A 26,728-nucleotide genomic window follows, 5' to 3' on the forward strand; every position below is an offset into this window, starting at 1 on the left:
TTATTTTTATATGCATCTGAATTAGGTGACATCAATTTATAAATCCATCCCTAAGAGGCACAAACATAAAATGAATACAATATCCTTACAAAATGTATTGAAAATACAATTTTAAATGTGAAGTTTCAAACAAAACCTTAAAAACAAGATAGAAAAAATCATATCATTCTTTCCCTCCAAACATGAAAAAAAAAGGCATAATTCTTTACACGAAATAAAGGCAATTGGAGACATATACTTATAGGTAGGATGTAGTAGCTAGTGTCAAGCCAACACTCCCACTACAAATAGAAATGGATAAATTAAAGAAGAAAAACAACAATTATTTTAAAAACATCAGAAAATGCTGGAAGCAACAAGGACTAGATGAAATAAAATCCAGAGAAGGAAAAGGCCCTTCCTAAATCATTTGATGATTACTGGCCATTTCCTTTCTTGCTGATTCTAAGGGTAGGAAGAAAGGGGAAATCAATAGTTCATGCAGGTTGTGCAGGCTCTCAATGGAAATTAGTTGTGCTCTAAAATGCAAAAACAGTTTTCTCTAGAGACTTTATTGAGTTCTGGGACAGCAAGGAAGGGTGGGGGACCAACACTGAAAGGCAGAGAAAAATTAGTCACAGTCTACCACTGCTTAGGAAACAAAATTCTGCTAGGCGGGGGAGGATGCGCATCAAACACATGCTCAAGTGAACCTGCATGGAATGAAAAGTTAAAAAGTCAAACACAAAATATGCTAAGGGTAAAAGTTTTAGGGTAGAGGAGACAAAGACCAGAGGTTAACTGAATCTTACTTGCAACCCAGCCCAAACCAGCTCAATCTCTTATTAAACCAAAGGGACCAGTCCCCTCATGCTATCTCCCTAAAAGAGAAAAGGTGAGACCCTTGATTGAGGTAGATTTCGTCTGGAGCTTCTACTTCATTGTGTGTGCAATATCTGGCATAAAAAAGTTTAAGGAGCAGGAAAATATGACCAATAATCAAAAGAGAAAAACCCACAGAAACAGACCCACAGTTATCCAGGTATTAGTGTTAAAAATAAACAAAATGGGTGAAAAGATTTTCAGAAGAGAATTAGACTCTATAAATTGGACTCAAATATAGAATATCAAATGAATAATCTAGAAATAAAAAATACAATATCTGAAATTAAGAACTCATTGGATTAACAACAAAATAAGACGCTGAAGAAGCTAAGCAAATCTTTCTACAAACCACCACACCAATAAATATTCTAAATATTCAGACAGAACTGAATTTCAGCTAGCTCTTGGTAAAACTCATTTACAAATGACTCTGACACATCTTTAAAGTCCCAGTGCACCTCATACATTTAGGACTCAAAGTTTACACTCTTTTAAGTATCCTCTTTTATGATGAGAATTTAGTAATAGTTTTTCCAATTAAAAACAAAGTGTCAGTGTCATTCACACTAATGACTGTAATTTATTTCGTTTATATAAGAGTCAGTTTTCTAATTTTTTTCTTCATTGATTTTAGAGAGAGAAAAATGGAGAGGGAGAGAGAGAGAGAAACATCCATGAGAGAGAACATCAATTGGCCACCTCCTACATGCCCCCCACTGGGGATCAGACCCACAACTTGGGCATGTGTCCTGACCGGGAATCGAAGTGGTGACCTCTTGGTGCATGGGTTGACGCTCAGCCACTGAGCCACACTGGCCAGACAACAGTCAGTTTTCTAAAACTCAAACTTAAAGTATTCTTTGAAATAAAATAGCAATAAATTTATTCCTCTGGTTATGAGAAATCTTTTACAGGACATCCCTTTTATAATGCAATTGAAATAAGATTTCAGAGAGGTTAAACCTATTTCTTTATCCTGCATTTTATAATATGGGAGATACTGAGGAAGGGGCAAGAAACCACAAACTGAATACCCAGGATTCGATACAGAAAACCCAACTCTGCCTTCAATGAGAGTCCCAGTCTCTCCTACATTGCATTAACTCATTACAGGGCATTCTCAACCTCTTTTAAGAGGAAATACACAAATCTCAAGGTAGGATGTAAATATTAGGGAAAAATCCTCTATTCCTGACCTCTCCCACTTGGATTCTCAACCCCTGCTATACCCCAACCAAAGGAACTCACAATTATTGAATAACTTAACTTGAGATTGGGAGAAAAGATATCCAGAAAAACATCTAAGCATACTTAAAGCAAACAAAATGCAATTAGACTGGATACAGGCCCTTTTCATCAAAATTTCTAAAATAAATAGCAATTACCTAAAAAAAATTCAAAGAAGCCAAAAGGATTTTTTTTAAATCTAAAAAGTCTATATGAAAATACATTACTAAAATGTTAATTCTTTAAGTTTGAAATTAAAATCAACATTGAGAACTTCTTTACTTAAATTTTGGAAATAGAGATGTTTCATAGACCTATACAGCTCAATTTTCAAAGGATTACAGATTTTTCACAGCTGGTAACTACCTGAAATTAGCTTCTCCTTTCCTCATATTAAAAGAAAGAGAAAGGGAAAGGATGGAGCAAGAAAAACTCCAGGCTCAGAGAGGTTTTTTAGTGACTCTCAAGATCACCCAGCTTCAAACAGTGATTTACTACACTATCTTTTACTCTTTATTACATTGCCCCTGCAGAAAAAAAAAAGTCTCCTACTTACTCTAATACAACAACTTTTGACCTTTTTTAATTCATGACACACAAATTACTAAAATTCTGCGACATACCAAAAAACATATTTTTTGCTGACATGACAAAAAAAAGTATAAATTTGATTTCATTCACACTGAATGGCTACTGTTGTGTTGACTACTGTCATTTTATTTGACAATCTAAGGGAAAAGAGGTCAAAGTCAGGTATTGAATGTTTTATAATTCTTTATGGCACATCAGTTAAAAATCGCTGTCTAAAAGACAAGATGCTTTTATTTACTAAGGAATCTTGTTTTGAATAGTAAGGACCATATCTTCTGAAATGTTATGATCTTACTACTCAAAAAGATCTCAAAAGCCAAAGAGTACATTCATTCAAAAAAAAATATTTAGTGAACACAAAAGATCTGAGGCACTGTGAGAGGCACTGGGGATACAGTAGTTAGCGAGACAGATACTGGGAAAAATCATACTAAAATAATAATAGCAACTGCCATTAACTAAGCACCTGCTAAAGGCAAAATGCTTTATCAAGTACTTGCTCTCATTCTTAAAACAACACTGCAAGGAAGATATTAATTCCACTTTAGAGAGGTAAAAACTGAGGTTTATAAAGTGAATTGATCAGTCACTCAGAGTTAAGTGCTACTTTCTAAACCAGTTCTTCCTACATCAAAGTGCAGGTCCCAGCTACCACAAGTTGTAGCCTACTCCCCTATACCTAAGTCAATGAGTCTAAGGGCAATGGAAATATACACTATTTTTTTCTAAATCCATACAGAACTCTTTTAGGAAGCCATACAATTCTAATCATCATACAAAAAAGAGAGATCAAAGCACTAAAAAAAGGAGAAAGTCAACTATTAAGATTAAAAGGTTGGTGTTATACAGCCTAAAATTTAGGGTTCTTTAGTCATAAGGGATATGGCTGCAAGCATATATAAACAGTCTATAAAGTCACTAATGTTGGGATATAATATATATGTACAAAATCTCAGAAGGCTAAAACTAAATAGTTACTTTAGGATGGAAAACAAAATATGAGAACACAACATACAGTAAAATTATGACACATTTCCTCAAAAAATGAGCCAGGCTGAAAGCACTACAAGTCATAAAGAATTAACTTACTTGGACATCAATTTTTTCAACAATACTACCACAATTAAGACAAAATCAAGAAGCAAAATATAAACAAAAGTATAAACAAAAAATAAAAAAGTAAATGTCAAAATCTATTTAGTGAAGCTGAAGCATTTTATCCACTTGTAAGCTCCTCGGGCTCTTATAAAGAACCTACTAAAAGGCTGAGGTTCCTGTTTTATTGTCTTCCAAGTACTTATCACTATTTGTAACTATCTCATTGCTTTTTAATCTACCTTTTAAGTCCACAAAAGGAACCTCATAACCTCTAAACAGCATCTGTCATTTAAATGGCATCTGAAACAGTACGAAGTCCAAAGGGTAGCTTCGGAAACATTAACTGAATTAATGAATAAGTAATTTCCAGCCATTGGCACTCCAGCAGCATAAGAAATGGCAGCCAAAACTAGCTATCTCATTAGACAAATATGCTTATCTTCGAAAATTATCAACTTTATTCATTTTAAATTTTCTATTAAAACAAATATATGTGATGTAATTAAAAATTCAAATGGGTGTTTGAGATATAATTGAAGACTTCAAATATATTTTGTGATTATAGGTGGCCATTTCACATTTCTAGACCCTAAGGACACATATTTACTATCTTTTGATATTAGAACTTCATGAAAAATATGACCAGTACTTACAAACTTAAATCATGTCTGTACTCACCGACCATATCTCCAAATAGAATATATGATCTTTGAGTAAAGTATTAATATATATCTTTCCATTCCTATCACCCAGCATAGTACTTATATGTCAAGAACACTTCAACTAAAAAAAAAGACATTCAGACTCTCATTTTCAACAAAGATGCGGCAATAGATACCAGAGTTACCCCCAGCCTGAAACAACAACAAAGTGACAAAAACATATGAAACTGTTTTCAAGACAATGTACAATGGGAAATGAAAGACAATGGTTCCTGAGAAACCAGAAACAAATCAGATGGCTCCTATGATTCCCAAGCTTATCAATGTAAGAGAGCTCTGACTGGTAGTAAATGGAGGGAGAGCACAGACAAAGCCTGGTAACTCCCTGAGTTAAGGAGACAGAGCTGAGAGTCCAGGAGAGTCCAGGGCAGCTAGAAGCCATAGAACAGATTACCAGAGAAGAGACTGCTAAAAGCATGAACTCCAAAGATCTAACTATAATCCCGACTGAGGATTTCAGTGAGTACTGAGCAGCACATGCAGGTAAGAAAACTACCAGAGATGGAGCAAAGAACTATTGGGAAGAATTAGAGATAACAGTGCCCAAAGCTCACAAAGATCTGGCACAATGCTTCTTTCCACCAGCCAGAATGAAATACAAAAAATCTAGAAAAGCCCGGCCGATGTGGCTCAGTGTTTGAGTGTCAACCCATGTACCAAGAGGTCACTGCTTTGATTCCCAGTCAAGACACATGCCCACGTGTGGGCCCGATCCCCAGTGTGGAGCACACAGGAGGCAGCCAATAGATGTTCTATCTCTCTCTCCTTCTCCCCTCCTCTCTAAAATCAGTTAGACTTCAATGTAAAACCTAAACTTATAAAACTCCTAGTTGAAACATAGAAAAAAAATCTTTGGCCCTGGCCGGTATTGCTTAGTGGTTAGAACATCGGCCCACGGACCAGAAAGGCCCAGGTTCGGTTCCCGCTAAGGGCACATACCTCGGTTACAGTTTGTCCCCAGCCCCGGTTGGGGTCGTGTGTGTGGCAACCACTCAATGTGTCTCTCTCACATCAATGTTTCTCTCTCTCTCTTCCTCCATCTCTCCCTCCCGCTCTATCTGAAAATAAATGTAAAAATGTCCTCGGATGAGGATTTAAAAAAAAAAATCTTTGTACCTAGGTTTAGGAAGAGTTACAGTGTATAACATCAACAGCATAATCCATAAAAAAAAAATTAGATTTTATTAAAATTAGAAACTTCTGCTCTTGAAAAGACTATTAGGAGCTGAGAAGATGAACCAGTGGTTGGAAGACATCTTTGCAAAATCTAAACTTGTAACCAGAACACACAAGGAATTCTCAAAGCTCTACAATAAGAAAACAACTCAATTAAAAAAGGCAAAAGTTAGAAGACACTTCACCAAAGAGGATACACAAATGGCAAATAAGCATGAAAAGATGCCCAACATCATTAATCATTAGGAAAATGCAAATTAAAGCATTCTGATACTATTACATACTTATTAGAATGACTGAAATAAAGATTAATAACCATACTAAAAATTGACAAGGATGTAGCAAAACAGACCCTATCATACACTGCTGGTGGTTTAATGTAAAATAATACCCTCATTTTTGAAAGGTTAAACACATATGTATCATATGGTCAAGCCACTCAATTCTTGTAAATTTTTACTCAAGAGAAAAGAGAATATATGTCTACAATAAAACTTGAACAAAAATATTTATAGCAGCTTTATTTATAGAGCAAAACTGGAAATAACACAAATGTCCATCAAATGTGGTGCATCTATGCAATAGAATATTATTCAGCATTAAAAGGGAATAAACTATTGATCCAACAATATGGATGAACCTTGAAATAATTATGAGTAAAAAAAGACAAAGAATACATATTGCATGATTCCATTCACACAGAACTCTAAAACATGCAAACCAATCAACAGAGCCAGAAAGCCAATCAACAGTTGCCTGGAAGAAATGAGGGGATTACAAAGAGATACAAGGAAACTTTTAGATGTGATGAACACGTTCATTCTTGATTTTCACATGCAATATGTGTTACATGTGACCAAACTTACCAAATAATACACTTTAAAAATGTGCAGTTTGTTGTATGTCAATTACATTTCAATAAAGCTGCTAAAATATAAATTGTAAAGAGGTTATTATCAAAATATATTGTATTCGAAGACATAAAACTTAACACAATAAATGTTAAGGCACACCTTACGTCTTCGATTTTTTTCATCATTATGTTGTAGTTTTTTGCACAGCATACAGATCATACAGAGAATAGAATGACAGCTGTCAGAGAGGAGATCATGCTCATGTTTTGTTAGCTTAATATGTATGTATTATATTATGTATTACTTTGGTGCTATTAATGCAGTTTTTTAAATTTTGATTTCCAATTGTTCAAACTTATTTATTAAATCCCAGGAGCTTTTGTGGATTTTATGGGATTTTCTACAGAGATAACCATGCTGTCTGAGAACAGTGAGTTTTATTTCTTGGTTTGTAATCTGCATACCTTTTACCTTTCTCACTGGGTTGGACTTCCAATAAAACGTTGAATAGGAGTGCTGAGAGTGGACCCCTTGCTTTAGTCCTGATTTTCTCTATTGTTTTTGTGTTTTCTTATTTTGCATACATTAATAAAGAATTTAATAACTATATTTTTATAATTGGTTTCCTTTATAATCTTGTGTATTTTATACATTTAAAATACATTAAATCTTTTAAAATACAAATAAAACATTATTCTAAGGAAGTGTTCACAGGCTTCTCCAGACTACTGAAGGTGCCACGACAAATTATCCTGCCTCCATCTTACAAAGCACCCCTTTTTCATCAGGGTCTCTAATAATACCCCCTTCATACATGCATGAAGTGTCACCCTCTCCATGGTTATAAAGCTTACAACCAGAACAGGGAAATGTATAGCTTTTTTTTAAAAGCACTAATAATAATTGTTTATGTTTACTAGATAGTATAGTCCATATAAAATTAAATCTATCAAATAAACATTCTATCTAGCCACATATACAGAGAGACCTTAAATTAAATACAATGTTAAATGAAATGTATTTTCTGAAACTAAAAATATCAATCTCAATTATGTCTCAAATAAAAAAGAGTTTAATGAAAATATCTGAAAAATTATCTTAAGCTGCTAAAACTGTGTGAAAAAATATCAAGTTTACTTTTGTTTTCTAAATCCTATACTGTTCACACATTGCAATATCTCATTTAAAAAGTAAAAAACAGAGGATCTCAAATGATGAGAAGATAAAAAAAAGTTGTGGTACATTTACACAATGTAATACCATTCAGCCCTAAAAAAGAAGTAAATCTTACCTTTTGTGACAGCATGAATGGATCTGAAGAATATTATGCTAAGCTAAGTCAGTCAGTCACAGAAAGACAAATATTGTATGATTTCACTTACATGTGGGATCTAACAAACAATAAACAAACAAAATAGAAACAGACATAAATACAGAGAATAGACTGACAGCTGTCGGGGGAGGGGTTGTTGGGGGGCTGGGTGGAAACAGTAAAAGGATTAAGCAAAAACAAACAAACAAACAAAAAAGCAACTCATACACACAGACAACAACATGGTAATTACCAGAGGGAAAGGGGGTTCGGGGGAGGTAGAAGAGGGTAAAGGGGGAATAAATGGTGACAGAAGGAGACTTGACTTGAGGTGGTGAACACACAATACAATATACAGATGATGTACTATAGAATTGTACACTTGAAACCTATTCAATTTTATTAACTAATGTCACCCCAATAAACTCAATACAAATTTTTTTTAAGTAAAAACAGGATCTCAAATGATTCCTTGGGTTAAATGACAGAAAATTATAAATTAAGTGAGATATAGTAGTCATTTAAACAATAGAAATACCCAAACAATTGGAAGAAGTGCTACAAATTGAATTATGAATTCAATAGCAACCATCAATTTAAAAAAATAATTCTATGGTCTGAAGATGACCTGGTGAAAACTATGGGGGGATGAGGGGGGTGGACATAGGCATTATCTTTTTCCTATCATTAAGAAATATGCCTTATTTTATTTTTTATTTATTTATTTATTTATTTTATCCTCACCCAAGGACTTTTTTTTTTTTTTTTGATATTTTGTTCAGATAGAGTGGGAGGGAGAGAGAGAAACATGGATGTGAAAGGGACACATCGAGTGGTTGCTACCCACACAACCCAACCAGGGCAGGGGACAAACTGCAACCGAGGTACATGCCCTTAGCGGGAACCGAACCCGGGTCTCTTGGGACCGCAGGCCGATACTCCAACCGCTGAGCCAAACCGGCCAGGGCTTAAGGACATTTTTTGATATTTTGTTCAGATAGAGTGGGAGGAAGAGAGAGAGAAAGAAGCATCAACGTGAAAGGGACACATCGAGTGGTCGCCACCCACACGACCCAACCAGGGCAGGGGACAAACTGCAACCAAGGTACGTGCCCCTAGCAGGAACTGAACCCAGGTCTCTCCAGACCGTAGGCTGACACTCTAATCGCTGAGCCAAACCGGCCAGAGCAAGAAATATACCTTATTTTATAATGAAAATGAAGGGACAAGCAGAATTTGCTTTTCTATATTTCCTATCATTATTTGATGACAAAATGAAATGTAGCCAACACAATTCCATTCAATTTCAACTTAACAGTATTTCATTTTTATACATATAATTACCATAATTAAAAAAAAAACTTGAACAAAAATGTAATACATTCAATCTATACTAATTTTTTATATCTTTACCAACATCTTGGAAATTTTAAATTAAAATACTTTAGATCATTTTTTCTGATTACAGAATTACTATGTACTCCTCACAGGAAACCTGTAAAATACAAAAGAAAGAAAACAGAATTCCCCATAATTTTACCAATTATAAATAAGTATTGTAAACATTTTATTTCTTCAATGGGTATTATCTTACATATTAGTAATAATGCTATTAATCAATATTTATTACACCCTTACTTTGAGCTATTTAACTAAGAGCTTTACAAATACTATTTCATTTTATCCTTACAACAATTCTATTTAAGTAGGTAAGTGAATATTGCCATTTTACAGATATGTCAATAAGAGTTCAAAGAGGTTAGGAGTTAGGAAACACACCTAAGGTCACAGGGATAAGTGGTACAGTCAAACCCAGAATTTTAGGTCATTATCTATACCACCATCTATAGACAGAGAGAGAATGCTGTATTCTAGTTGACTCTCAAGTAATTTCCAATAACATAAAAATTATAATATAATTTTTTAGAGGGCTATTTAATATGAACAGCATGTGAGTATACCATAATTTAACAATAATCACTCCTACTCTGGATCGGATTATTTTTGTATACTATTCAGTATAGTGTGACTCATTCAATACAAAAAATTAAAACAGATAAATAAAAGACTTGCTTGTCTATTGTAAATTAAAATTAAAATATATAATTCAACTTACTCTTTTACTGAGACAAATAACTGGCCACATACTGCAACCTAATGTGCAGCAGCAACAAAGGCAGCCACAAAGTAGCCAACGTACATTAACAGGAAGGTTCTTCTTAAGACAACTGTTAACTCTGTTGATGCTGGCTTTAAATTCTTCAGGAGCTACCTAAAAAAAAACAATTTAAGAAATAAGAACACTGCAATATTAATGTCAATAAACGTATCATCAGCATAAATATTCTTCCTAATTTGTTAGGAAAAAACCTTAGGTTTTTTTTTTAACTTTTGCTTTTTTATTGATTGATTGGTTGATTTTAGAGAGATAGGAAGGTAGAGGGAGAGAGAAACATTGATTGGTTGCCTCCCATACATGCCCCGACCAGGGATCAAACCTGAAACCTGGGTATGCACCCTGACTAAGAATCGAACTGGCAACCCTTCAATGCAGGGGATGACACACAACAGAGCCACACTGGCCAGGGCAAGACTTTAGTTTTAAGGTGTATAAATAATTAACAGACACTCACTTTTCCAGTTAATGAAGAAGGGAATTCTGATTCAAATTTGTTGCTCAGTCCAAATCTATTTAAAAAAGGAGAAAAACGTTATTGCATGTCATTGCTACACAAAATACACCATTTAACTTAATCAAGGGTCAAGTAAATAGCAACTTCATATACAGAATAACAATGAAAGTTTGAGACATAAAAACATTGTAATCAGCAATTTATGAAATGTAAAAAGCAATTTTAGCAGCTGGTTAAAAACTTTAGTATAATAAGAGGCTGAGAATGACTTATTTGGGGTTACCTTTGTGAGCCAAATATTAATGTAATGAAAAACAACACAATGTTGAATTTTGTCAAAATTACTAAGGTTCTTCCAACTAAGTAACAGAAAGCTAAAATCTCTATTAATTACTCTTTAGGTCAAGAGCATTTGTAAACATTCAATACAGCAGTAACATGTCTAAAAATACAAACTAATAAATTAACACTTTCTGAGATCTACACTGTTATTACAGCCAGAGAACGCTAAAAACACCCAGAACAACGTGGTAGCTGGCCTGGCTACTTAAACTTTCAAATTTTAAGACATTTGCTATACATACCGCCCCCCCCCCCCCAAAGAAATGAAACCAAGGTATTGCATTTTAATATCTTTAAGCATTTAAATGTCTGCAAAGATCATGAGAATTGACTGGGCACATAACTATTTCTTCACATAAGTTATTAGGAAAGAATAAAATACTCAGACATATTGGCAATAACAGATCACCTTGGAAATAAAAACTGAGATTCTTAAATATGACGACTTTTGTTGGATCCTGGAGCCAAATTTTTTCCCCAGTTTTACTGAGTTATAATTGACACATAATACTGTTTTTATTTAAGGTGTACAACATAATGATTTGATACATGTATATATTGTGAAATCATTGCCAAAATGAATTTAGTTAACATCTATCACCTCACATAGCTACAAAAATTTTTTGCAAGTCAAATAAAACACTTCTGTGGGTCAGGTTGTGGTTTGCATCATGATCTAGACTTCCCTACATATGGATGGTGGCATCTGAGACCATTTCATCATCATCTTAAGTACTTTCATATACTACTTATCAGCAGCATCAAAATATATTAATCTATCTTTAAAAACAATGACTACCATTTACAAAAAAGATTACAATAAAAGGACCTAGGTCCAAGCCCAAGTTCTTTTCACACTAAACATAAACTGGTAACCATTACTGTTTAATGTAATTCTGGCATTAATGCCATTCTCTTTCTAAGATTAGAAGATTGAGCTATACCTATTTTCTGTCTATGTGGGGGCCTCAGAGCAATGTGGTTCTACCTGAACACGCCCATACATGTGAAGAGCTTGCTGACAGCACTCAGTGAGGTCTCTAGATAATTTTCATGTATTTCTCTTCGGCAAACATTCAACAAATGTTTGAATACTCAACCTCCTCAATATAAATTTCCTTCTCTTATGTTATTTCCTTTGGTCTGGAGGTTTTCTCCTTCAATCAATAGTTTCCATTTCAACCATGTTTATTATTGCAATTAACCGTCTCCTTCCAACTGTTCTTTAAAATTTTTTAGAAAAGCCAACAACCAGATACTTCCAAGTCTCCCAAAGATAAATGTTTTCCTTACATCCCCAGAAATTAAATGTTTAAAACAGATTAAATTAGTTTGTCAAATACCAATAGTTTGCTAGTTGATATGTTAAGTTGGAGAGAGCAGTCCAGTATGAGTTTAACACCTAATTTACTTTCTTTCCAGAGCCTTGATACTTCCTTACTGGCTGCTGGGCTGAGTGTTGATGCTTTGCCCAGGGAGCACTATGAGCTAACTGCCTTGCTGTTCCTGAAAGCCGAGATTTAAGTAAGGCTAGTAGTTAGTTATTTGTCCAAGTTAAGAACTGGTAGTTCCAAGAACATTCTTTTGGAACTCAGTTCCTCTTGTCATATATTTTGTTAAGTTATATCTTAGGAGCAGATAATAATTCTTCCTCTTCCTTCATCTCACCCCAAAATAATGTCCCAGGAAAGATTACCAGTAACATGATTCACACTAGATAGGAGTGTTCAGCTTTTACAGCAGTCATTAACTTGATTTGGTGCTGATAATTTTTTCATTCCCCATTATATGCTAACAAAAATAATATTTTTATACAAAATACCTATTTTCAACACAAAAATCATTAATAAGGAAAGTATTCTTTTATATTTTCACATATTTTTTTAATGTTTCACAATGACACACAGTTGGATTCTTACATCTCTTCCTGCATTCAATCTGTGATATGCAATTTTGGTTGATGTTTATGAAGAAAATTGGGCCTTGCCAAATGAGTAGTTGAAAAATTGTCTATATTTTTCTTTGATACTATACCAAAACTTGACAAGTGGTAATCTCTTATGGTTTTTTGCAAAGAGGAATTGCAAAGAGGAAACTGAAAAGCTATCAATGAATTTTTAATACTCTGCTAAATTAAAATCCATTGGCATCTCTCATACTTTGAACAAAATTTTTTTTACCCAGACCTGATTTTGTAACTTCATACATTTGTCAAATGCCGACACACTTCATTTTTATGGTAATGGAATCATCATATTCACTAATATGATCACTGATCTCATCAGAAAGGTCTTTAAGCACTGGGAAGCTGTAAAGCTCACAGCAGATACAAATTTTCCAAAACTCTAATTTTCCTCTGAAAAGCTGAAATATTATTGATAACAAATGCTATACGTTGTTTTCCTTGAAGTGACAGTCTTGATTTAAAAAAAAAAAAAAAGAGGCTGAATGTTAACCAGTACTATACAAACAAAAGGGGGAAAAAAGTTTGTTTCATTTGAGCTACCACCTCTACCTTAAAAACTAACTTAAGTGCATATTATTTTAATAGATGGCTTTTTTTCCCCCTAGTTTTGAGTGTTAACAGTGAACATAAGCAATGGCTATAAACTGTAACAGGCATCCTTGGTATACAAAAGCAATAAAGGTGGAAGAAGGAAAAATAGGGAAAAGTGGGGAAGTAGAAGAAAAGAGGGTGATAAGAAATTTTAAAAAAAGAAAGTTTGGATTGACAAAGTGCTACCAATAACTATTTTATTTATCATTCAATACCTATTAATTACCAGTTCATTAGATGGTATGAAAGAAAATGCAGACATATGCTACATCTACATCTATTCCTACTACCTAAAAAACCTTTTCCTGAATCATAGTTAAAATACTCAGGCTTTAGAATTGATAAAATACTCCCAGCCAGTGTGGCTCAGTGGATTGAGCATCGTCCTGGTTGGATTCCTGGTCAAGGCACATGCCTCAGTTTTGGGCTCAATCCCCAGTAGGGGACGTGCAGGAAGCAGCTGATGAATGTTTCTCTTTCACATCGATGTTTCTCTCTCTCTCTCCCTTCCTCTCTCTAAAAAAGAAATAAAAAACACACATTTTTAAATATATATATATAAACTATTTTCAAAGAACGGCAAATATGACAAAAAGATAAAGTACATTAAAATTAAAGCTATTTTACTCTTACCTAGTACAAGTTTACAAATCTACTAGTAGTTGCAGAAAAGAGACATGTTTCAAATCACAGTTATTAAGCACCCTCTATGTAATACTTCATGATCACAAGGTCCTACTAAAAAAGGCTTATATGGCTTTAAAAAATGTTTTTAAAGATAGCATGTACAAGGTAAATTTTTACTTTTATATAACTGAGGTAATTTTGAAAGTTCGTGTAATATACCTAGGTAAAGCTTTGCAGAGGGACTGTAACTACACCTAAATCTAAGTGGCATCCTGAAAGGGGCTTGTTTTACTCATATCCTACCTACTGCCATTTCACTGTTACCTCATTCCTACAATCTATAGCCATAACTCAAAGTGTAAGCCACTCCAATCTGTTACCCTGCACTCCATCTTCATCCAATTCAGAATCTCCCTTTCCTGACAGATCCTTCCCTTTCCAAACTCCTTTTAATATTTAACTTTGGAGCCCTTAGTCTGTTTATCTGTTACCTAGATATATCCCCATACCTCTAAATATTTTTTGTTTTCACTTTAACCAAAAATCCTATTGAAATGACATTCTTTCCTTAGAAATCCTCAATTATAGCTCATTCCCTGGAGTCCATTTTCCAGATTCCATCTCCCATGTTCCTTTAATGCTTGATTATATTCTCTCTTGTACAGTCTTTGTCACACTGTTTTTAAATATTTTTTAATTGATTTCAGAGAGAAAAGGAGGGGAGAGAGAGAGATAAACATTAATCGGCTGCCTCCTGCAAGCCCCCTACTGGGGATCAAGTCTGCAACCCCAGCATGTGCCCTGACCAGGAATTGAACTGGCGACCTCCTGGTGCATGGGATGATGCTCAACCAACTGAGCCTCACCAGCTGCACCAGTCTTTATCACATTTTATTATAATTATGTTAACAAGCCTAACTCCCATAATTATCTTTATACCTCAAATATCTGCCCCAATGCCAGACATATGCAACAAACATTTGCTTAATAAATAAATCAATTTCCAAACCAGGAAAAATGTCTAATTTCACTAACTCCCCATTGCAGACTTCCACATCACTATTCTCTCTCCCATGAATTTGATTTATACCACATTGTTTCAAGTCCCAACTGTCATTTTCAGCCTTCCAGGTCACTCCCTCTGTGCTGGGGGTTCCTAAGACCAACCTCAGGTTTGATGATTGATTAGGACTCACAGGATTCAGCATATAGTTCTACGCAGAGCTACATTTATTACAGCAAAAGAAAAAGACACATGGGGTGAAGTACAGAAGAAACCAGAAGCAAGCTTGCAAAGGTCTCTTCTCAATAAAGACACACAGGATGTGCTTAATTCCTCCAGTAACTAGTTTTGACAATACATATACAATGTTGTCTACCCGGAAAGCTCCTTACTCAGTGCTTTGGTCACACAGATACTCTCTACTTAGCATGTACCAAAATTCCAGACTCCCAGAAGGAAAGTAGGTGTTCAGTATAAACTACATTGTACAGTTTAGGCATAGTGAGTCATTCTTATCAATTCTGGGAATACTAAGAACCCTCCCAGATTCCAAGTTCCTGGACACCAGTCAAGACCCAACACTGCAAGCAAGACTTTCTAAGAATAGCAGTCTCAAGCCTGCTATGTTAACTCTTTTCTGCACATCTTCACACACTCTAAGGACACAGACATCCATGTCAGTTTTTCTCTCTACCATAACTCTTGTCTTCATCCCAGTTAGTTCAATATTCACCAGAATCTAAGCGGTCACCTGACCTCATATATTCTAAGGAAGTTCACCTCTGTTTAATTCAGCAACCTATTCACCATGAAATAGTCTGGATACTGTCATCACTTGGAACTGTATCACCTCTAAATTTCTAAACTGTAAAATTCCCCTCTTACCACTACCATCAATCATTTCCTTTCGCCCACCCTTACCAAATTTGTTTTTTCATCTCTGGCTGTATCCCACTGCTTACCACTACTTGCTTTTCCACTCTATGTCAGCTCTCTCTGAATTCCTTCCTTCCTATCTGCCAGAACTATACAGGCAATCATTTTGACCATACTCCAACGAACACTCTTTATTTTCTGCATCTCTAGAATGTCTTTTGTCAACCCAATTCCAATGAAATGCTTACTTCCGTCAATTTCCACTGCCTAGAGCTACAACAGAAAAATCACATAACTATTATAAATATAGTATCAAACTTCAGATTAACATTATAATAATCTTTATTCATTCCTGATCAGCTCCCTTTTCCATATTCCATAGTTGTTGCTCCTCTATGTGCTCAACCTTATCCTCACAACCAATATTTTTTACAGATAACCACTGTCCTTAATTCCAACCAAAAAATAAAGACCACTGAATATAAACTGCTTTGCCTTCTCTCCCTTTCATTTTTAGATTTACCTATGTCTTCAGTATCTTTACTATCTTTCTGAATGGAAGCAAGCTTCCCAAAGCTAGCCATTTACTCCTGGTTGCAACCCCTCCAGTCTGTTCTGCAATCCACTGTATTTCTCCCTCTCTTCTGGCTTCTTATACCTAGTCTACAAATCTGCATAAGTCTATCAAGCCTGAGAATCTGAACACCTATTTTCTTCTCCCTCAAATATTTAATGGCTTCCGTCTCTTTTCCTTCCTTATCCAATGTCTTGAAAGAGTCCTCTACATTCACTATCTTTATCTTCACCTCCTATTCATTATTCAAACTATTACAATCCAGGTTTTAATCAATATTACTGATGAGGCTGTTCTCAACAATAACTGAAACAGTTCTTTTCAGCAAGTTCTCCTTCATACACCATGCTTTCTCCTAGCAAACAGCTTGAGTGTCAGCCAGGAATGTCTTAAAGACATAGCAAACAGCTCTTTGCTGTGTCTTTCATTTCTCCTAAAGCCTTTTTTAAAAATTCTAGATTAACAACAATAATACTGTCAAATAAAGCATTATAAGACCATCTTATTTTATTAAATGGATGAGAAAAGCCACACTTCATGTTTCTTCATATTAACTACAACATGTTACCTTTAATGGTTTTACTATGACATAAGTTACTTAATTTAGACACTTAGTTCCCTTTTTTGTTTGTTTTTTAAGTTTGGCAGGAGGTGTGTTAATAATGAAAATTAGATACATGTTTCAGCTTAACTTGACGGCATCATAAAGTACTCCTTTTATCCATTATTCACCTTTAAGTTTAAAGTTTTTAAATATGGTAAAAATAATTTACTTTTTCCTAACTCAAATTATAATTAGCCCTGGGCAGTATTGGAAAGGCCAAGTTTCATCTTATAAAATAATTTTTTTTTTTTTAGCCCAGCCAGTGTAGTTCAGTGGACTGTGTGCCATCCCATGGACTGAGAAGTACCAGTTTGATTCCCAGTCATGGCACATGCCCAGGTTGCAAGCTCGATCCCCGCTAGGGGCATGCAAGAGGCAGCTGATTGATATTTCTCTCTCACATGGATGTTTCTATCTCTCTCTCCCTTCCTCTCTCTCTCTAAATCAATAAAAACACATTTAAAATAAATAAATTTTAAGAAGTAAAATAATTTTTTATATGCTTCAAAGAACTATGGGATGGGAAGCTGAATTCACTTCAAACCTAATAACCTAATGCTATTAATCCAAAAGGCTGAAAGTCGCATTTAATTTTAAAAGATGTGATTCAAGTTGAGTGGTATCTTAATTCAGTTATCTACAAAGACTAATAAGTAAAATAAAACAAATAATAAATTTTACGTTGGTAAGAAAATCTTATTATGGAAAATACTATGCACTGTCACTGAAACTATAAATTATTATAACTATTCCAAAAGTCAATTTGGCATTAACAATATTAATACCTTTGTCACAGTAATTTCCCTTTTAGGAATCTAGTCTAAAAGTAATCTGGAATGTAAATAAAAATTTATGCATAAACAAGTTCCTGGAAATGATAGAGAAATAAATATAATAATATGTGAACATTAAGTAAATTAGAGTATCTCAGTATAACAGAATATTAGACAATTATTAAAAGATTGCAAATAACATGTAAAGTACATATAATATATTAAGTAAAAAGAAAATACCAAAGAGTACATATATCATTATCTCAACTGTAAAGCCCTGGCTGGTGAGGCTCAGTTGGCTGGAGCATTATCCCATACACAGAAAATATGTGGGTTCGATTCCTGGTCAGGGGCACATACCTGGGTTTTGGGTTCAATGGATGTTTCTTTCTCACATTCATGTTTCTCTCTCTCTCCTCCCTCCTTCTCCCTCCTTCTCTCTCTAAAATAAAAACATATCCTCGGATGAGGATTAAAATAAACTTAAAAAAATGACAGTCTTCAAGAGTAAAATTCGATAGTATGTAGTCTTTATTTAAAAAAATATTCATACTCTTTGACCCAGTAATTCTACTTCTAGAAATGTATCAGAAGAAAATAATTACAGTGGCACAAATATGTTAATGAAGAATCAAGTATTCTGCAGTGTTATTTTGGTAAGGGAGCATTAAAGACATTTCATTTCATCTGTTCCTTCTTAAAGTAGGATCTTATTTTTCAGATGTATAGTAAGTAGATGCTAAGTAAATACTTCAAATGTATTTTTATAATATACACCATCATAATTTTTTTCTATTTGAATCTTTTATTTGGTATTAACTAGTTATTTTATCATGAGTAAACAGGAAGTTTTGGGTTCACCAATCAATAGTTTTCCTGAATACATTTCAATCTTTTCTATACTTCAAGCCCAGTCCTTTTTACTTTCATTTTTATATCTTCTATGTTCCGTGTATGCCTCATATTAATGTCTGCTAGAATTCACTCATGCATTGTTATTTTGAATTAAAATATATTTTGAACTCATGGTGAATTTTGCCTTTTAAATGCAGACCTGCAAGAATCTGATTGTTTCAACGTATTTTGTTCTATGATTATTTTTCTTGCTTCTAAGCTTCAATGTTATTTTTAACAGTGAAAGTTTTAAAACAACAGAAATGTCCTTTAGTTGTATTAAATTAATCATAATATATCAATCTGAAAGGAACTACACAGCTCAAAACAATGCGTAGTATAGAATAATCAGTTACTCTGAGTGCCTGACTAGCAGCTCCCTATACTCTGGCAAATTAGGACACAAATAGGCATCTGCTTTAAGAACAGCTAATCCCTGGGCTGGTTAGCAGTTTATGGGATGGCAGGGCCCAACAGCCCTACCAATTTGCACATTAACTAACTCAAACTGGCATTCTTTGTTGAGGTATCTGAAAAAAAGAGACAATACTTGGTATTGGTAACATGAAGTTTTAACTGAAGTCAATATACTGCAAAGCTATCAATAAGTAGCAATCAAAACTAAGCTGAAGCCAATAGTAAGCAGAAACGATGGGATAGAGAAAAAAAGTGGTTCTGCCAGTTTATGTTAAGAGCAGAAGCCAGAAGTGAAAGTAGGTAAGTCACCATGACAGACTACTAGACCAGGGAGCAAAGGACATATACTAGTGAGAAAAATGACAGAATAATTTTATCACTGGAGCTGCACTATTACCCAAAACAATAATATTCCAGTCTCCTTGAAACCTGGCTATACAATGGCAAAGCTTCCTGTCTTCCTTAGTCTCCATGCATTTTTTTTATTTTTTATTCTTTATTATTTTTTATCCTCACCTGAGGATATTTTTCTATTTATCTTCAGGTAGAGAGAGAGGGAGAAAAAAGGAGAGAGAGAGAGAGAGAGAGAGAGAGAGAGAGAGAGAAACATGATGTGAGAGGGGCACATCGACTGGTTGCCTCCCACAAGATCCCTACTAGGGCCAGGGACCAACCGGGTACGTGCCCTTGGCTGGAATCGAACCCAAGAATCATTGGTCCATGGGCGGACACTTTACCACTGAGCCAAACTGGTCAGGGCTCTGTGCACTCTTACAATAAACTTACACTGCTTAAGGTCCCTTTGTGATTCCATTGTTTGAAATCTAATAGTCTAATATTTAATACCTTTTAAGAACCTGTAATGATATTGGCACATATTCCCAATACATTAAGTGGAAAATGTAGAATACAAAATATCTTATAAATATGGTCTCAACTGTATTAATAAAAATGTTTATATACACACAGAGAAAAACAGAAAAAGATAATCCAGCAAAATATTAATAGTGGTTAACCCTAGCCAATACGATTATGAGTGATACTTCATTTTTTACATTTTCATGGTTTCCAAAATTTCTAAAATAACATATAGTACTATTTTAAACTAAACAAAGGATTTCTAGAAAAAAATTTAATAAGGACCAGGAATAAATACACCAAAATATTAAATGACCATTGCCTTTTGGTGATTATAGATGGTTTATTTTCTGCTTCAGTGGAAAGTACTACTTTCAAATTTTTAAATAATCATTGTTTTTCATTATAATTAGGAAAAAGATTAAACCTGAAGAAAAAATAAATGATTAAAAGGGTTTTCTTGCCCTGGATGGTTTGCTAAGTGGTTAGAGCATCGGCCCTCAAACTGAAGGGTCTTGGGTTCTATTCCTGGTCAAGGGCACATACCTGGGTTGGGTTGCAGGTATGATCCCTGGCCCCAGTCAGGGTTGTCGGGAGGCATCCAAGCAATGTGTCTCTCTCATATAATTTCTCTCCCTCTCTCCCCCCTCCCTTCTTTCCTTCAACTCTCGAAAAATCCATGAAAAAATATCCTCAGGTGAGGATTAACAAAAAAATAATAATAATAAAAGGATTTTCTTTTTACTAAGTCAGATTAAGGAAATACATGTGTAATTGACATATCTAGGTTTCAAGATAATTCTACTTGTTTTAAAGTATATTTTAAGAGTATTTTTAAAGGATTTTAAAAGTTTGTTAAAATATATATTGAGTATATTGTAAAGAATTTAGAAATTAAAGAGAAAAATGCTAATTCCACAACAGCGGAATCTCAGAATCTGAAAGCTAGAAAGGGTCCTTAGTCAAAACATTTCGTTTTACAGATAAAAAAATTGATGCAAAATAGGCAAGTAACTTGGGTCTCCTAGCTAATTAATATATAGGATCGAGGCTAGAGCTTTACTGTCTTGAACTCAAGCCCAGGGCAATTTCTACAAAACGATGCCTCTAATAACTTTCTCTCTAAGCACAGAAAATGTTTATCTCCTTAAACTAGAAATTTTATAAATTGAGAACATATTTGAGAATTGAAGGGAAAAAACTTCTTCCATCAAACAGAAATTATAAATTTAAGACTAATATATAACAAATGTTAACACTGTCATATGGATCTAGAAAAAAATGTTTCTGAGCTTCCCACATTTGTACCTAAAATCCCAAAATACATAAGATTTTGTTATAAATGCTGTATTGATAAATAATACAGAGCACATAAGTTTGTTGCTTTTAGTTCTTGTATTTTTTACAAAAGTAATTAAGCAAACAGATTCTGTTTTGTTTTGTTGTTGTTTTTTTCATTTTATCTTTTTTTTTATTGTTAAAATGCCTCGCCGAAGCAGATTCTGGAGCCAAACTGTCTGGAATGTAATCTCGACACTGCCATTTACTAGACATGTCACTATGAGCAAATTAGTCACTTTTCTGAGCCTCAGTTTCCTATTTATATACCAAGGACAATAACATTAAATGAGGTCATATACATAAAGCACCAAGAGTGCACAGCATAAACTCTATATGTTGTAACTGCTTTGATTATTATAAAACAACGTAAAATATCTGCTGTGTTTTTACTATGGTTATTATCCTTCTAGTAGAGTAGTCAATGTTATGGATAATTTGAGAAATTAGAGAATGTCTAGATCTCAATGACTTAATAACTACCATCTTCAAACAGCTTAGCAAATAGAAAAGCCAGTGATCAAACTGGCTAACGATAACTGTCAAAGATTTTTCCAACTTTTTGCCAACCTCTTCAAGATCAGGATATAGAGTACAGGAAACAAGGTACACAAAGAGGTGCTGGGTTCAGGAAAGCCAGGCAATTATTAAAGAGTTTGTAGCTCATATGTGCAAGCAACATGGGTCAGGAATCTAGGCAGGTGAGACAAAGGTTGAAAAGCACAAAGCAGTTTCTGTGGTGAGATGAAAGGGACAGAATGCCTAAATTCTAATCCTGGCTCAGGTATCAACTAGGTATATAGTCCTAGAAAAGCAATCTCTCTTCTGGTTTCACTTGCCTCGGGTAAGACAACTGGCTTCTCAAAGTCATATATGGCCCAAAGTCAATACTATCCCAAAGTTTTCAAGAAAAAAACAAATTAGCAAGAGTTTACTGGGTTCACATTTTATAGGTGAGGCAGCTGCTATAAAACAGATAGTTTTAAAACTTTATTTTTGTCAAAAAAGTTTGAGAGTTTTTGTCTTTGCAAGTTTGTGCCCTTTATCACGTCTGGCACATCTCATCTTCTGACAGAGGAAGCACTATGAAAAAAGAAAGAAGTAGCACAGAATAGGGAACTGGTAGATAAGTTTTCATTTTAAAGAGAGGAGTGTAGGACTCATTAAGAAGATAACTGAAAGATTTGGAGAAGGTGACAGAGTTGGTCATTTGAATAGCTGGAGGGAATATTCCAGAAAGGGGAACCAGCCAGTGCAAAAACCCAAAGTTAGAAATGTACCTGTAATACTTCAGCGAATGGAAAGGAGGCTAGTGGCTCGATTCCAGTAAACAAATAAAAGAACACTAGAAAAAAAAGTCAGAGAAGTAATGATGGACCAGATAGATCAGTTAGGGGTACAGGCCACTAAAAGGGATTTTAACTCTGAAAAGGAGGAGCTTTAGGGAGGCTAGATGCAGAAGAGAGACATGATCTGATTTATATTTTTTAAGGATCACTATGGCAAAGGTATTGCAAAGAATGAAAAAAGGGAGAAGCAGGGAGAAGCAAGTATTAAGTGTGAGGCAAAAAAGAGACAATCACAACTCACACCAGCAGTAGAGATGGTTTAAAAAAAAAAGGTTAAACTTTAAATATATTTTGAAGAGTGAGTCAATGGATTAGTTTCTTGATAGACTGAATACAGTGAAAGAGAAAGAAAGAGTAGATATCAAGGATGTGTTAAATATTTTTTAATCTAGGCAGGCAAGATGTCATATCTGCCATCAACTGAAAATGGGAAGGCTGCAGCTAAAGCTGATTTGGGGGGAAAATTATAAATTCAGTTGTGGGTATTTTGGATTCTGAGACATTCAATCTGCACAAATCCATAGACTCACAAAATTTCATCTTTCTGTAGATATGACAAGACCTATGAACATATAAACTAGAAATATCAGATTCAAACTGAACACATGGGTTTTACAGATGGCAACAGCACTAATTTCCTAATGCTCTGAGTTCAGTGGAATTAGCTTTTTAGCTATTTTGGAAGATGAAGTGATAACTATAGAATTAAAACTTTTTAATGCATAAAAATCATACTTTAAATGAATCTGCCTGCCTTAATATACATCTGAATATCAATGTAACTCAAAGAGGAAGGGCTAGAACTAAAAGTGTACTATGTTTACCTAGAAGATAAAGAACCCCTGGAGTTGGAGACATACATATTAGTCTCAGACAAATCTAAAAATTTTAACTGTGTGACCAAATTCTGAACATTTGGGTTCATCTGGTTCTGTGAAAGGACAATCTCATTCATTGACTAATGAAATCAAAGACTTAATTATTTAAATCATGTAGTTTATTCACACTATCATAAGCCTCATAACTATACACAGTTCTATAACATACTCGTATTAGTTTTACTAATATTCAGTTATTAAGATTATATTCTCAAGTATTAATAGATGATTACATATGTTATTGGACAGCAAAGTTATATAAATGTATACTGATTAAACTTCATGGCAGTAACTTCTGTTGATATAGGGATTCAACTAATCTAACTCAACTACTTTATTTTATTTTATTTTTCAATTTGTAGATGACATTTAATATTATTTTATATTAGTTTCAGGTGTATAGCATAGTGGTTAAACAATTATATAATTTACAAAGTGATCCCCTTGCTATTTCAAGTACCCACGTGGCACCATACAGTTATTACAATACTAGTGACTATATTCCCTATGCTATACTTTACATCCCTGTGACGATTTTGTAACTACCTATCTGTACTCCTTATTAATCCCTTTGTCTTTTTCACCTAGACCCCTAACCCACCTTCCCTTTGGCAACCATCAGCTTGTTTTCTGCATCTATGAGTCTGTTTATTTGTTTCTTTATTTTGTTCTTTAGATTCCATAAATAAGAAAATCATATGGCATTTGTCTTTGTGTGATTTATTTCACTTAGAATAATACCCTCTAGATCCATCCATGTTGTCAGAAATGGAAAGATTTCGTTCTTGTCCAGCCGGTGTGAGCATCGACTCATGCACCAAGAGGCCACGGGTTCAATTCCCGGTCAGGACACACGCCCAGGTTGTAGGCCAAATCCCCAACGGAGAGCATGCAGGAGGAGGCCAATCGATGTTCTCTCTCATCAATGTTTCTGTCTCTCTCTCCCTCTCCCTTCCCCTCTCTCTGTAAAATCAATAAAGAAAAAAAAAATTTTAAAGAATAAAAAAAGATTTCATTCTTTTTTGTGGCCAAGTAAATATTCTATTGTATATAGTATATACAACTTTTTTATTCATTCATCTACTGATAGGCACTTGGGCCAACTCGGCTACTTTAAATTATCTGTACCTCAGAGAACTTTTTGTTGCTTGCCAGATGGGTAGGGGCTGGGGGGGATAAGTAAAAAAGATGAAGGAATTAAGAACAAACTGGTTGTTAGACTGATGAACCTCAAAGGGAAGGAGGGAGGGAGGGCAGGATGAGATAAACCAAAGTACTTCTATGCATATATGCATAAACAATGGACACAATGGTGTGGGGAAGGCAGGAGGGAGGTGGAATTGGGGAAGAGGGGGGTCAATGGGAAAAAAAGGGGGAAACATCTGTAATATATTCAACAATAAAGACGAGTTTAAAAAATAAAATAAATTATCTGTACCTGACCCCCAAAAAAAGGATTTTGTATATCTAATTTATACATATTTCAGAACGTTCTTCAAACTTATATAAATCTTATAAGCCATACAATGATAAATTATGTTCATTTAAGAAATAATCTATGGTTGGACTGATTTATAGTATAGATTACCAAAAATATCCATTTCAAGTAACATTTATAATTGAAATGTTTAAAAGGGCAGAGAAAGAAAGTTGGATACATAGGAGCTCCTTCACTGGACTAACAAAGAACTCCACTGTAATTATAATGCAAGATCAAAGAGAATAAATAAGGACCTCTTGCAGAATATATGCTTGTCAAACTAAATACCCACACATTTATCAATCAAAAAACAATGATAAGTTACCCCAAAGTCCAACCAACTGTGCCCTAAGTAAACTTCATTTACTAGACAGTAGGATGGGAAAAGCTTAAGAAAAAAATCATTTTTTTCAAGGACTTTGTGAGAAAATTTCAACCTTTGTATACACAATTCAGTTTTAAGTGTAAAGATGTAAAGAACACAATCTTTTCCTTGAATCTAACAAACAGGTCACTGTCAACCACACATCTTATAGCTAAAGAATACCACTTTATAAAGGTCCTCACTCCAAAATCTATGATCTTGTTGGAAAGCCCCTCTCCACTTCCGGCACATGCAGTTTTCTTGGCATACTAACTGCCCTGTGGCAGCAGAACAGGAAATGCAGGTATGTCATCAAGATAGTCTTCATTCAACAGTAAGGGCAGCCACAGTTCTTTGACCTCATCCTCCACAAAGCCAAAACAGAACAAAGATAAAACAAACAAACAAAAACACAACTAAAGAATGAGATGGCAAAAGTAACCACTGCTATGTTTTTTCACACCTCATAGGGAAGTTGTGAAATGTGATGGCTTATAGCCAGAACCGTACTATCTCCTTTATGTAAAAACCATCACTCTGAACCTAATCACTATCATGTCTCTAATTTAGATTGTTCAAATAGCCTAGTAACTACTCTCCCTAGTTTCAGTCTAATCCCTCTATAACCTTTTCTGGCCCTTAGTGAGTTTACCAACCTCTTATCAAGGCATTATCCATCCCCTTTATTCACTATATTCTAGCCATAATACAGAAATAGCCTTTCAGTTTCTCAGGTAAGCCAAGCTCACAAGAGTCTCTCATCGTTTCTAAATGTTATCTCCTCAGAGAGGTTTTCCTTAATCACTTTCAATCACAGCACTCTATCAGTCTCCTTTGCAGCAATTTTCTTAGTCACAGATCACTTATTAACTGTAAGCTCCATAAGGGTAGGGGAACTGTGTGTGTTTCATTCATAACTATATACCCAGAGCCTCACATTATACCTACCATAAAATTGAATGATTACTTGTTAAATTACTTATCAGGAAACATCAACCAGACAGCTGATAATGAAGGATTAAGCAAAAAACACTCTTAGGAAACACATCTTAAAACCCAAGTATTAAAATTCAAACATCTAAATCCAGCACTCAGAACCAACTTCTTTTACTTTATATATGGTTCTAATAAGGTTAGTTGTCTCATTTCCAATGTAACATTGATTAATTAAATAAAAAGAAGGTAAACAGAAAGCAAAAGCCCATAAATGTGAAATTCAAAAATAACATTTAAAGAAGATCCTCCAACCCCAAAAATACTTAAGCAGCCTCTAAGAATATCACTGTTCATCAACCAGATATCTGCTTTTGATTGTTT

General features: G+C 34.5%; 1 protein-coding gene across 1 annotated transcript in view; it reads right to left on the minus strand.

Moving 5' to 3' along the window:
* CHIC2 (cysteine rich hydrophobic domain 2) overlaps positions 1 to 26,728 on the minus strand; it is a 45,678-nt gene that overhangs the window by 11,860 nt on the left and 7,090 nt on the right. Inside the window, exons 2-3 of the mRNA XM_036252333.1 lie at positions 10,478 to 10,532; positions 9,961 to 10,116 (exon numbers count right to left, since the gene is read on the minus strand). Of these exons, the coding sequence (XP_036108226.1) occupies positions 9,961 to 10,116; positions 10,478 to 10,532 (211 nt within the window). The remainder of the gene's footprint in view (positions 1 to 9,960; positions 10,117 to 10,477; positions 10,533 to 26,728) is intronic.

Source organism: Molossus molossus, unplaced genomic scaffold (genome assembly GCF_014108415.1).
Source record: "Molossus molossus isolate mMolMol1 unplaced genomic scaffold, mMolMol1.p scaffold_m16_p_1, whole genome shotgun sequence".
NCBI lineage: Eukaryota > Metazoa > Chordata > Mammalia > Chiroptera > Molossidae > Molossus > Molossus molossus.